Here is a 13,521-nt window from a genome sequence, read left to right as displayed (position 1 = left end):
TGCCTAAGAGATAGGGGAAGAAAGTTGTTGGATGGGTAAATTTTAAGGAGTGACCTTGAAACTTCATTGGCTCACATTGAATTTTTTACATGAGTTTTGAATTTTTTGATGTGTAGTTTGCAAACAAATAGAAATTCAATACATATAAATACATCAAACTCAGAAACAAAAATTAAACAAACTAAGATGGTGTTTGACTTATTAACTAAAAGTTTGATTTTTATTTTTAAAACTTAAAAATTATTTTCTGAAAACAAGTAGGGGTGTTTGACATTGTTTTCAGAAAATAATTTTTGAAAACAAAGTTACAAAAAAACAGAAAATTTTGAGAACAACAAAAAATTATTTTTAGTTGTTCTCAATTTTTTTTTTCTCACATAACTTTTTTAACTATTATTATCTCACATCACTTTTTTTTCATTAATTTTTCTTTCTTCACTTTTTCTCTCATCACTTTCTCTCATATCACTTTTGATCTCCTTATTTTCTCTCATTACTTATTATCTCATTATTTTCTCTCTCATCACTTCCTATATCCTCATTTTTTCTATCTCTTCATTTTCTCTCGCATTTTTTTTTCTTCCATCAGGTTCTCTATTCTCAATTTTTCTTCCTCAAAATATCTCTCTTCATTTTTCGTAACTTTTTCTTTCACATTACTTTATCTTATTATTTATTACAAACTTTCAAAATATTTTTCTCTTTGTAAATATATTTATTAATTTTTTATTTAAGATTTTTATAAAATAAATAAAACAAAAAAATTATTTTTAGAAAATATTAACCAAACACCTGTTGTTTTTTTTTAAATTATAAAAATTATTTTCTGTTCTTATTTCTGAAAACATAATTTAAAAAAAAAACAGAAAACAATAACAAATATACCCTAAATTTCTGTCATATATAATTGGAAGTACATTTTCTGATTTCATCACTACGCGCGAGAAAAAGTTTAACGTTATAATATAGACAAAAACCAAGAATTGAAACTATTTTTCATTTACAGTGTTGATTATTGCATGAAAGTATCATTTATTTGATTTATTAAGATTTTGTTTGGAGCTTGGTGAGGAAATTTTTTATGAGGAAAAATAGAAGGGAAAAAATTGAAGAAAATATTTTCTACAAATTTTATTAGATTTTTTTTCTTAGATATTTATTATTGTTGTAAATTTTAAAAAATTATATTACATTGAAATTTTAATTTTTTTAAAAAAAGAATTCATAATTAATTGATTCCATCCAAATATTTAAAAAAAAAAACTAAATTTTTAGAATGGAGAAGACACTGAAAGGTTAAAAGGACTGAAAATATTGAAATGCTAACAGTAGAGACAATTAATGAATAATTGAAACGCAATGCATGCGTGTACGTACATATAGTACTTAATATTACATGCAGCTGTGTAATAAAAAAAAAATTATGACACCCTTAAAAAGAGAATAAATATACTTGTCAAAATATATATGCATAATTCAATCAAGATTAGAAATTCACAATTCCATTATCATATTTGGTTTGAGAGTTATGGTAGGATTTATGAAGATGGTGTTATAGCAAATTAAATGAAGTTATTTTAAATTTGAAGATGAATTAATGTATTGACATTTGATAAAGTGGTCATAAGCCAATGCATAGAAGAGTTTTGGTAACAAGCTTACACAGTTTTGGGAAAATAACAAAAAATAAACTTGTTTACAAATTTAACACTTATTCTTATCATCTACTTTGGGCCCAAGCCCAATCCCATGCCCAACCCAATTCTAATCCTAAACCACTAATGAGTAAAAACACTTCTTTACATATTCAATTAAACAAAATATTATCATATGACAAAAATTACAATTTTTGAATTGATGAATCGTTGGTCACTTTAAAGTTTTTAAAGACTTATGTTAGTATCTGCATCAATTAATTTTATAATTAAAATACAAAAATTATATTTTGAAAATTGCAAGATAAAACAAATAAAATTTATATTTATTTGATTGTCTCTTTAAACTTATAATTTTTTTTCCTAATTTAATTTGTTGGTTACTAAGAAAATTAAGAGAATAAAAGTAAAATTATTATAACTTATAAAAGATTGTAGATATTTCAAACTAAAACTCTCTATTATTCTCTATAATTTAGCTTATCTTTCTCCCTTAAAAGTTACTTATTGAAAACTAAATAATGTTTTGGTTGATATATTTTATTTTTGTTATATAAATTAAATGGTTGTAGTTTAAAAAGAATGTGTTTTCATGATATGGATCTATAATGAAATTATTTTGGTGTTAAATAAATATAGGCATATACATAATTAAAGTCTTGGTAAGAAATTGAGTGAAAAATAGGTATTAGATATATAGTTTATTTTTTTTTCTTCAAAATATATTAGATATATACTTTTTTTCTTCTTCAAAATATCAGTGTAGGCTTCAGCATCATACTCAGCCATTATATATTATCTATAATTATAATATTAGATAAAATATAATATATTAAAAATCCTAAATACTAATAGAATACATTATTTTTGTTTAGAAATATATACATAATGTATATTAATTACATAGTGTATATTAGTTTATTTTATAAACTTAGACTATATAATTTTTAGTTAATAATAATATTATTCATTAATGTATATTACCAATCCTTTCTACTCTTATAGCCGTGGTGAAGAAAAGGAAAAGGGGAAAATGAACTTTTGGGAAAATGACACAAAATAAACCTAATTACAAATTTAACACTTATTCTTATTATTTATTTTGGGCCCAAGCCCAAGCCCATCCCAATTCTAATTGTAAATCACTAATGAGTAAAATTGTAAAACCACCTCTATACATGTTTGATGGCAACCAATCATTTGCACAACTCAGAAAAATAGGTAGAAGATAAATAGAAACTTTATTGATCAGTGGGAAAATAGAACAAAGTGACAATCACCCAAGTTTTTGGAGAAAGCTGGGAAACTCCACAGAGAAATTCTTCTCTAAAATCACAATTACATTCTGAAACTCCAGAAATTGGGTGTCCAATAATAGCTCATAATCCTCCCAATTACTGTCACAGTCGAGTGAATCCTTCCACTGAATTAGGACTTCTAAGGAGCACGTTCCATCGGTTGGTTTCTATCTTACATTGAGGACTTAAAGTGGCATAATTCTAGGGAGTTGGAGTAGTGAACTGGTAGTGAGGTGAAATATTTTACCTTAGCAAAAACCAAAGAAAGAAAAAGCAGAGCAGAAAAGAAAACAAGAAAAGCTACAAGTCATATCATGGATAGAAATTCAGAAGTCTAAATTGAAGCAAACTAATGGGAACCAAAACATTAATAAAAGAAATTGAAAGGAATATCAGAACTCCACAAAGAGTTTATCACATCAAAGGTCTAGAAAATGATATTTGACATTACTAAACTCATCATTTAAGATGATCCACTGTGCAGCAATCCAAACTCTTGTTGTTGTCTGATATTCCTGCAACAGCTCTTCGTCTCTAGCCTTTTCCAAAACCAAACGTCTGTTCAAATCGCCTACTTCTGATATAATCTTGTCCACTTGCTTCTTACACATCTCAACACCATTCATAACAGCTCCTAGCTCCTTCTTTATGTTGAGTTTCGAAAGAGACAGACTTGGATAACTTGAAATCGACTCCAGCTATGGTGTATGAGGTTGGCCTTGGCATCATCACCAGCTGCGCCCATGGCCACATGCAAAGGGTAGAAATGCTCATGCCGAGGGTGGGCTGTTTTGCATGCTCAGGCCACATGCAAAGGGTAGAAATGCTCAGGCCGAGGGGAGCTTTCTCCTCATACTTTATCACATCCTCATACCTTCCTTGAAGCAACGCACCTTTGAGCCAGGTATCGAACTCCAACGCCCAAGGAACCACAGCATCCTCCTGGGGCTTGAGGGCTCTCAAGTTGTGAGTGGCACTTCCTGAGCCAATGATGAGAACACCTTCGTCCTTGAGAGGAGCCAATGCCTTGCCCATGTTATAGTGACCTGGTACATGGACTGGGGAAAGCCATAGAAGTCGAGAAAGTTGAGGGTGGGAACAGAGGTCTCCCAGTGGGCTGATATGACCAGAATGGAAGTGGGTGTGGTGGGGAAGACGCTCTCCTTCCATGTCTGCAGAAACTGCCTCGCCGGAAGGTTGTCGTCGATGGACAGAGTCGGCGATCCGTGGGAGATGAAGAACGTTTCTTTCATCATCATCATCATCATATTGATATTGATATGGTTGTGTTTTTTGTTCTGTGATTGTATTTTCTTAAATATTGCGAATGATGTTTTAATTCTAATAATAATTGAGTTGGTTTTGACTTTTGATAGAACATAATAAGGAAAAAACTAAATATTTCGATTAAAAAATCAAAAAGAAAAGAAAGAAGAAATGAAAAAATCTATATTATATATATAATATTTTGATTTTTATTTCCATGTTCTACAAGGTTATAATAATTAAAAATTATTAAAAAAAGAAAAATCTCAACAATTTAAAAATTAAATGTTGTGTCAAGATATGGTATGAGATGACGATTAGGTCACACACCAAATTTGACTTGCAATGCACCTCACGCGGTTTTCTACCTTTATTTATTGATTTACATAATAGTGTAATTTCTTTAATTATATTATTTCTGCTCCAATTAATGGAAATGGTAAATAAATCCCATACAAGGAACATATTTATATTTAATATACATATACTTATCGATTTTCTTAACTTTATTGTTAAAGTTTATTTTATTACTTTAGGATATGATTCATGTAAATTAAAAAATTAGGCCATTATAAATTATTATTATTATTATTACTATTTTAGATTATTTGTGCAAAATCACATATTCTTTTTTAAAGACATATAAAAATGTGTCAGAATTTATAATTTCATGATTTATTATTATTATTATTAATAATAATAATAATAATAATAATAATAATAAAAAGTAAAATGAAATGATCATAAAAAAATTTAATGATGAAGTGTCATTATCTATCCACCAAACTAATTTTTATTTATTTATAATCATGCAAATAGAAGTTTATAAAATGTAAAACACCACTCAAATTAATAAATATTTATTTATCAATAGAAAAAGAAATTATTCATTTGGAAATCACATTCTATTATTATTATATGTAAAAGTTGTGTGAATTATGATTTGATGGTAAACCCATAAACTTTTGAAGCTTAATGCTTAATTAAACAAAGTGCCACCACCCAAAAGAGTTTCAATTTTACAGTACCAAACATTTAATTGAAACAAGTATTTTTATTCTATTCTATTCTATGGAAATGTTTTCATTTTCCATGAGAAAGAATTTATTAAAAGTATTTTAGCATTATTCTAGCTTCTCTGATTGCATTAACAAGCTTTAGCTGCTGCTTTCTCAAGTTCTTCAAGTGTCTTTGAGATCTGCCCAACAACCAAATACCACAAAGATTATCCAACAGTGTTTAGTCATGTTTAGATTATCCAAACAATGTTTAGTTATGTTCAAAAAACAAAAAAGAGCTTTTTAAAAGCACATATCTTTAGCTTAAGACCATAGTTGATATTAAATACAAAAAAAAAAAAAAAAAATTATAATATATTTATATATAAAAAATACAAACAAATTATAAAAGTGTATAGTTTTACAGAAAGAAACTACCATTAATAATTACCTGGTTGAAAAGATAGAAGAAACTTAATTAGGATAATGTTTCTTCATTATCATCATCATGATCCTAATGAACAAATTAATATCATAAAATCACAACTCATTATACAAATTGACATGAATATTTAATAAACAATGAAAAGCTAGGTATGCATATATTACATCAATTAAAAGAAAAAGGTATAAGATAAATTAATGAAATGCTATGCTTAATTAACTCTCTTAAATTAAATAGCTAACAATTAAGTATAACTGAAATTTAACAGCAAACAAAACATTAAAATATATACAAGATTCATATGTAGTAAATAAATGAATGGATAGTTAATTACCATTTCTTGAACGAATAAATGTCGTAATCCCAAATCAGAATCATCTTCCAAAAGTTGTTTTCTTATGGTTGTATTAAGATCTTTCTCCAAGATTTTTAATTTATTGTCAACCGTGATTGTCAATGATGTAGAGGTAATTATGACTCCATGTGAAAATCTCCTTATCTTTGGGCAATTAGCCAAAGATAAACATGTCAAATTTGGGAAACTCATAACTCTATTTCCTGAGTAGAAGCTTTTGAGACTTGGTAATTCCTTAAGATCTAATGTCTCCAGTCTCTGAAAAACTAAGTGATGGTATTCAGTCTCTGCTTCTATTTGGCTTTTCTCATCATGATTATAATAATCTCGGTTCCCAAACACATGATTCGGCATATCAGTTACTATTATTGCATTTCTTCTACCACCATTTGATTCCTCATCACTGACTATTACCTCTACTATGTTCTCACATCCCCATATCCATAATGTCTCTAGTTGTACAAGACTTCGAGCCATGACAGATGATAAGAGATACTTGATATTATTACAATTCCAAACAATCAACTCTTTTAAATTGGGAAATGCAATCTGAAAATAAAACAAATAGAATTACACACATGCATTACTACTCACCTCACTTTAAGAATAATGAGACTATAAGAAATATAATTACATTACTAAACAAAAATTTCTATATTGACTGCTGGAGACTCAATTAACGTTCAAGTGTCATCAATTATTCATGATGCATTTAACATGATGCTTAAAGAAATTATTCATGTATGCATTTAACATGCCATATATAATTAGTTTAATTTATTACATGTTTTCAATCATTTTTACTGAGTCACATTTTGTAGTAAAAATTAAATTGAGTACCCATTTTTATCTAGCATGTTTAATTTTTACCCAATTTTTAAAACTTTTTCATTTATACCCAAATTTTTAATCTATCTCCCCATAATACCCTTTTTCATTTATTTGATATATTATTTCCTATATGATCACAGAGACAAAAGAATCTTTTCTAAAGTACTAATCCATAATTTTATTTTTCATTATTTTTTGCACAAATATATAAATATTTTGGGATTAAGAATAAATTTAGTAATAATAATCTATTACTTTAATATTTATAAAATATTAGTGATAATAAAGGTGTGAAAGCGTGTGAATTTGTTAAAGTTCATGTCAATGATCATGGACATATTAGATGCTCCTGCCTGAATTTTATTCAACTATCATTTTTTTATTAGACGATTTAAAATACTTTTAAAATTTAAACCATTAGTCACTAATTCTTAAAATTTAAATTCCTAGTCTTAAAATTTAAACCACATGACTTCAATACAAACCAAGTTTCTTTAAACTATTTAGCATAATGTCTAAAATCTAAACCAAAATTTTTAAAAATTTAAACCACAAGACTTAAAATTTAAACCACTAGGCTTGAAATTTAACCACTAAGTTTAAAATTTAAATTACTAGGCTTAAAATTTAAATCACTATATTTAAAATATAAAGCAAGTCTCTTTAAACTATATATCATAATGTCTAAAATCTAAACTAAAATCTTTAAAAATTTAAACAAGATTTAAAATTTAAATCACAAGACTTAATATTAAATCATTAGGCTTAAAATTTATACCACAATCCTTAAATAACTTAAAATTTGAAACACAAGGCTTAATTGTCATCAAATTTAAACCACAAGGTTTAAAATTAATCCACTAAGCTTAAAATATAATCAAAGTACTTTAAACTATAATTTAAAGTTATATAGCATAATGTGTAAAATCTAAACCAAAATCTTAAAATATTTCAACCACAAAGCTTAAATAGCTTAGAATTTAAATCACATGGCTTAAATCGCTTAAAATTTAAATCACTAGACTAAAGTGACATAAATTTTAAAACACTACACTTAAAATTTAAACCACTAAGCTTAAAATTTAAACTGTTAGGCTTAAAATTTAAACCATAAGACTTAAAATTTAAAATTAAACAACTAGGCTAAAAATTTAAACTGCTAGTCTTTGTTGAAAATAATGGAATAACAAAATTGAATGATCACCCCCATGATGAACTCTGTGACAGCTAATCATTGTCCTTGCCCAGTACACTTTCTGTTATTATTTCCCTTAGAATGTGGGATATTCTGTACCTTGTAATTGTGCCTTTTTGTATTCTAGAATGATCCTCTGTACAACATATATACCAAATGTATACTCTGTAATATGCATCCGTTGAGCAAATAGAGTAATATACAGCAGTAAGCAAAAGCAAGTTTTCTCTCATATTCTTTCTTTTTCTCAAGTTTTAACTTGGTATCAAGAGCCCAGGTTCGTCCATGGCTGACTCCAGTGCAACCATCGAAGGTTCTGCCACTCCAGTTGCTCCGGTTCCAGTAGCACCACCTGCTGCTGCTCCTTCAGCTCCCATCTTCCAAGGACTTGCTGCTCTCACACTAAAGCTCGATCGAGGCAACTACACATTCTGGAAATCTCAAGCTCTGCCTGCATTGCGTGCTCATGACCTTGAAGGTTTTGTACTCGGAACAAAGCCCTGTCCTCCTCAGTTCGTTGACAACACAGTTGGTGGCACCATTCCAGGAGAAACCAGGCAGCTTAATGTAGGTTATGCCCTTTGGAGAAGAACAGATCAATCCATCATGAGTTGGCTGCTCAACTCCATATCCGAAACCATGTTTGGCCATGTGGTAAGATGCACCACTTCCTTTGAGGTATGGCATACTCTCGAGCTTCTTTTCACAACTCAGTCAAAAGCTAGAACATTACAACTAAGGTTTCAACTTCAAACTCTCAAAAAAGGAAGTCTATCCATACATGATTACATGATGAAGATGACAGGTCTTGCTGAAAACTTGTCTGCAGCTGGGCAGCTTATCTCAGATGAGGAGCTGATTCTCTACATACTTGGAGGCTTAGGTCATGATTATGACCCAGTTGTCATTACTCTTACCTCTCGTTCTTACCCAATCACTATGCAGGAAGTTCAGTTTCTCTTGCAGAGCCAAGAAATGCGCCTGGAACAGATGAATGCTCCTATCTCGAATGACCTAAATGTTTCAAGCGCAAATCTTGCAACTCAGTCTCGCAGGCCCCCCAACACAACTGGAAACTTTGCCAATTACAACAACAATTTCTCAGGGCGAGGCTACTCTCCAAGAGGCCGAGGACGTGGTCGAGGGGGTCGAGGAAATAGACCAGTCTGCCAGCTTTGCAATCGGGTTGGACATGTAGTATCAAAATGCTATCATCGCTTTGACATCAATTTTCAGATTCCTGCTCCAAATTCAAATAACACCAACCCTGCCTCGGGACAACAACATTCTGGCCAAGACCAAAATGCCTACTACTCCTCTACTGCACCAGATCCACACCAAGACAACTCTTGGTACATAGATAGCGGGGCAACAAACCATATCATTTCTGACAGCAAGAACCTGCAAAACAAGGTTGACAACAAAGGTAAAACTGAGCTGCTAATTGGTAATGGACAGCCTCTTTCAATCACTGAAATTGGTACCTTAAAGTTGCATAGCTCTAAATCTTCCTTACTGCTTAATAATGTTCTATGTGTACCCCAAATAACCAAAAACTTGCTGTCTATATCTCAGTTAACAAAAGATAATCCTGTCTATGCTGAGTTTTATTCTGACTGCTGTATTATCAAGGATCTGGCTTTGAGGAGGGAGCTAGCTCGGGGTGCGCTTAACAATGGTTTATATCAACTTCAGTTGCCTATGCCACGGCCAGGAATTGCAGTCTCCAAATCGAGTCAATGTCTGTCTGTTTCCAAGTTTTTTCATTCCAAGAAGAGTTCTGTCTCAGAGTCAAAATGTAAGAGTCAAGCAAATGAGCATACTCATTTAGCCCAAACCATGTTTGTTGAATCAAAAAATGTTAATGATATCAATCTTTGGCATATGAAACTTGGGCATCCCAGTCTAAATGTCATGAAACATATGCTAGGCAATGAAAAAGTCCCTTCCAACAGCTCATTAAAATTTTGTGATGCCTGCCATATTGGAAAATCTAAACACACACATTATCACTCAAGCATAAAAACTGCCCAAAAGCCTCTAGAAATCATTCATTCCGATGTATGGGGCCCCTCACCCATTTTATCCAAAGATGGATACAGATATTATGTGCACTTTGTTGATGAATTCAGTAATTTTACCTGGATATATCCCTTAAAACTCAAGTCAGATGTCAAAGAAATCTTCCTCAACTTTCAAAAATTTGTTGAAAGAAAATTTGAAACAACAATCAAAACACTCCATTCGGACTGGGGTGGTGAATACCGCAGCCTAGCTCCATTTCTCAAAGCAATAGGAATCCATTTTAGACATCCATGTCCACACACACATCCTCAAAACGGAAAGTCTGACAAAAAACATCGCCACATAGTTGAAATGGGGCTCACCCTACTCGTCCAAGCATCCATGCCTCTTCAATATTGGTGGGAATCCTTCAGTACTGCAACTTTTCTTATAAATCATCTTTCAACGCCAACCTTAAACTATCAATCTCCAATAGAAGTTCTTTTTAGAGTAAAACCAGACCTTCGCTTTCTAAAAGTTTTTGGTTGCGCGTGTTTCCCACACCTCCGAGCATACAACCAACACAAGCTTGATTTTAGGTCCACCAAGTGTGTATTTCTCGGATACAGTCCAAACCACAAAGGATACAAGTGTTTGCACCCATCAGGCCGTATATACATTGTCCAAAGTGTGTCTTTTAATGAACAAGACTTTCCTTTCTCAACTGGTTTCAATACCTCTCATTTTAAAAACAGTGAGTCTAACACTTCTTCTAACATGTTTCAATATAGTCACTGGTTTCCTTTCAATTCCCATGCTCAGCCAATTCCACAGCAACATGAAGATGATATAGACCATTGTCAAGCTGCTGACTCCCAGCTATCTCCTGCCTCCATGGTCAATCCAACAATGTGCAACAGTCCAGGTAAATCTCCAAACTCTGTCAACTCATATTCAACCTTACCACTTGAAGTTCACCTTCCCTTCTCCAGCCCAGATTCATCACCTTCCCCTAACATTCCTCAACCCGAGCCTCCTCTGCCCAAATCGACCGCACCAACTCATCAAATGATCACTCGATCAAAGGCCGGTATATTCAAACCAAAACTTCTTCTCACCACCTCCCAAATTTCACCCACACCAACATCCCATGAAGTTCTCATTCCCGATACCATAGAACAAGCTCTTGCAACTCCTCATTGGAAAGCTGCGATGGTTGACGAGTATAATGCTCTACTTCAAAACCATACCTGGACACTTGTATCTCGGCATCCTGATATGCACATTGTCGACAATAAGTGGGTTCTCCGTGTGAAGTATAACTCAGATGGCACTGTGAATCGGTTTAAAGCTCGCCTAGTTGCGAAAGGTTTCCAACAGCAGCCTGGCATCGACTTTTTCGAAACATTCAGCCCCGTTGTCAAGCCTTCCACTATCCGCATCATTCTATCTTTGGCTGTCATGAACAATTGGGATATCCAACAAGTGGATATCAATAATGCCTTTCTTAACGGTATGCTTGATGAAGAAGTGTTCATGGAACAACCTGCTGGTTTTGTTGACAATCGACATCCCACTGCTGTATGCAAACTTCACAAGGCTTTATATGGCCTTAAACAGGCTCCCCGAGCATGGTTCGAGAAACTGAAAACTACTCTGCTGTCTCTTGGATTTCTGAACTCAGTGGCTGATTCATCTCTTTTTTTCTTCAGCAAAGATGATGCTCTTCTCTTTGTCCTCGTCTATGTCGATGATATACTATTAACAGGAAACAATGCTGCTCATGTGCATGCCATCATTGCCAAACTTCAAGACTCCTTCGCACTCAAGTCCTTGGGCTCCGTTACATACTTCCTGGGTTTTGAGATAAGTAGGGGGCAACATGGTATTCACTTATCTCAAACCAAATATACAATGGATCTCCTTGCAAAAACCAATATGATCAATGCCAAGACCTGTCCCACGCCTATGAACCAGAATAACAAGCTGAGCCTTCAAGACAGTGATTTATTTGAACATCCAACTCTCTATCGAAGTGTCATCGGGGCACTCCAATATCTCACACTCAGCAGACCGGACATAGCTTTTTCAGTGAACAAACTCAGCCAATTCTTACAAGCTCCAACACAAAATCATTGGTATGCATGCAAGAAAATTCTTCGGTATCTCAGTGGCTCAATTGGTGAAGGCATATTCTTTGCAAAGTCCTCCAACATGACTGTCCAAGGTTTTTGTGACTCTGACTGGGCCAGCTCGTTGGATGACAGAAAATCTACAACAGGGTATTGCATTTACCTCGGCAACAACCTGGTTAGCTGGAGCTCACGCAAGCAAAAGTCAGTGGCTCGCTCCAGCACTGAAGCTGAATACAGAGCACTTGCCCAAGCCTGTACTGAAGTAGTTTGGCTGAGATCACTCCTAGCTGAAATTGGACTGAAGAGCAAGGAACCAGCCATAATTTGGTGTGACAACTCTGGAGCTCGGCAACTCGCATCAAACCCAGTCTTTCATTCAAGAACCAAGCACATAGAACTTGATGTTCACTTCATCAGGGATAAAGTTCTAAACAAAGAAGTGGAAGTTAGATATGTACCAACAGAGGAACAAATTGCCGACATACTCACCAAGTCTCTCAGCATCTTTCAATTCCATTATCTCAAAAGCAAGCTTGCTGTCATACACTCTTCACAGCACAGCTTGAGGGGGCATGTTGAAAATAATGGAATAACAGAATTGAATGATCACCCCCATGATGAACTCTGTGACAGCTAATCATTGTCCTTGCCCAGTACACTTTCTGTTATTATTTCCCTTAGAATGTGGGATATTCTGTACCTTGTAATTGTGCCTTTTTGTATTCTAGAATGATCCTCTGTACAACATATATACCAAATGTATACTCTGTAATATGCATCCGTTGAGCAAATAGAGTAATATACAGCAGTAAGCAAAAGCAAGTTTTCTCTCATATTCTTTCTTTTTCTCAAGTTTTAACTGTCTTAAACTTTAAACCACTAGATTTAAAATTTAAACCAAAATTATTAAAATTTAAATCGCTATGCTTAAAATTTAAATCAAATGACTTAAAATTTAAATTACTAGGCTCACTAAGTTTAAAATTTAAACTGTTAAACTTAAATGACTTAAAATTTAAACCACTAAGCTTAAAATTTAAGCTACTAGGCTTCAATGTCTTAAAATTTAAATCGCTAGCCTTAAATCGCTTAAAATTCATAAACTACTAAGCTTAAATAACTTCAAATTTAAACCAAGTCTATTTAAATTATAATTTAAAAAAAATATATCCGTATAACTGTAAATAATATTATTTGAACTTGTTGTTATACCAAATATATAAAACTACCATGTTATTTGAACTTGTTGGTCCTAAAAAAAATTGCACATTTCTAAATTGGTTTCAAATGTCCCACACAAAAAAATTGGTTTCAAGTAATATTATTTATAGTACAATTT

General features: G+C 32.4%; 2 protein-coding genes across 3 annotated transcripts; both read right to left on the bottom strand.

Moving 5' to 3' along the window:
- Positions 1 to 2,873: 2,873 nt before the first annotated feature.
- Positions 2,874 to 4,338, bottom strand: LOC133781373 (4,5-DOPA dioxygenase extradiol-like). The gene has a single exon (XM_062220345.1). The coding sequence runs from the start codon at positions 4,121 to 4,123 to the stop codon at positions 3,566 to 3,568; it is 558 nt and encodes a 185-aa protein (XP_062076329.1). The 5' UTR covers positions 4,124 to 4,338; the 3' UTR covers positions 2,874 to 3,565.
- Positions 4,339 to 5,102: 764 nt separating this feature from the next.
- On the bottom strand, positions 5,103 to 7,379 carry LOC133781350 (uncharacterized). 2 transcript variants are annotated; one of them, XM_062220311.1, is made up of 3 exons: positions 5,997 to 7,379; positions 5,669 to 5,731; positions 5,103 to 5,417 (listed from the first exon to the last, which is right to left on the bottom strand). In XM_062220311.1, exons 1-2 carry the CDS (start codon positions 6,492 to 6,494, stop codon positions 5,696 to 5,698), a joined length of 534 nt encoding a protein of 177 aa, XP_062076295.1. In that variant the 5' UTR covers positions 6,495 to 7,379; the 3' UTR covers positions 5,103 to 5,417; positions 5,669 to 5,695. The 2 variants fall into 2 exon arrangements, with proteins under 2 accessions (XP_062076295.1, XP_062076294.1); XM_062220310.1 differs by lacking the exon at positions 5,669 to 5,731 and having other exon boundaries at positions 5,997 to 7,371.
- Between the last annotated feature and the right edge of the window lie 6,142 nt (positions 7,380 to 13,521).

This window comes from Humulus lupulus, chromosome 6, assembly GCF_963169125.1.
Source record: "Humulus lupulus chromosome 6, drHumLupu1.1, whole genome shotgun sequence".
NCBI classification, from domain to species: Eukaryota; Viridiplantae; Streptophyta; class Magnoliopsida; order Rosales; family Cannabaceae; genus Humulus; species Humulus lupulus.
Note: the sequence above shows the minus strand (reverse complement) of the source record. Positions and strands in the feature narration are given on the sequence as shown.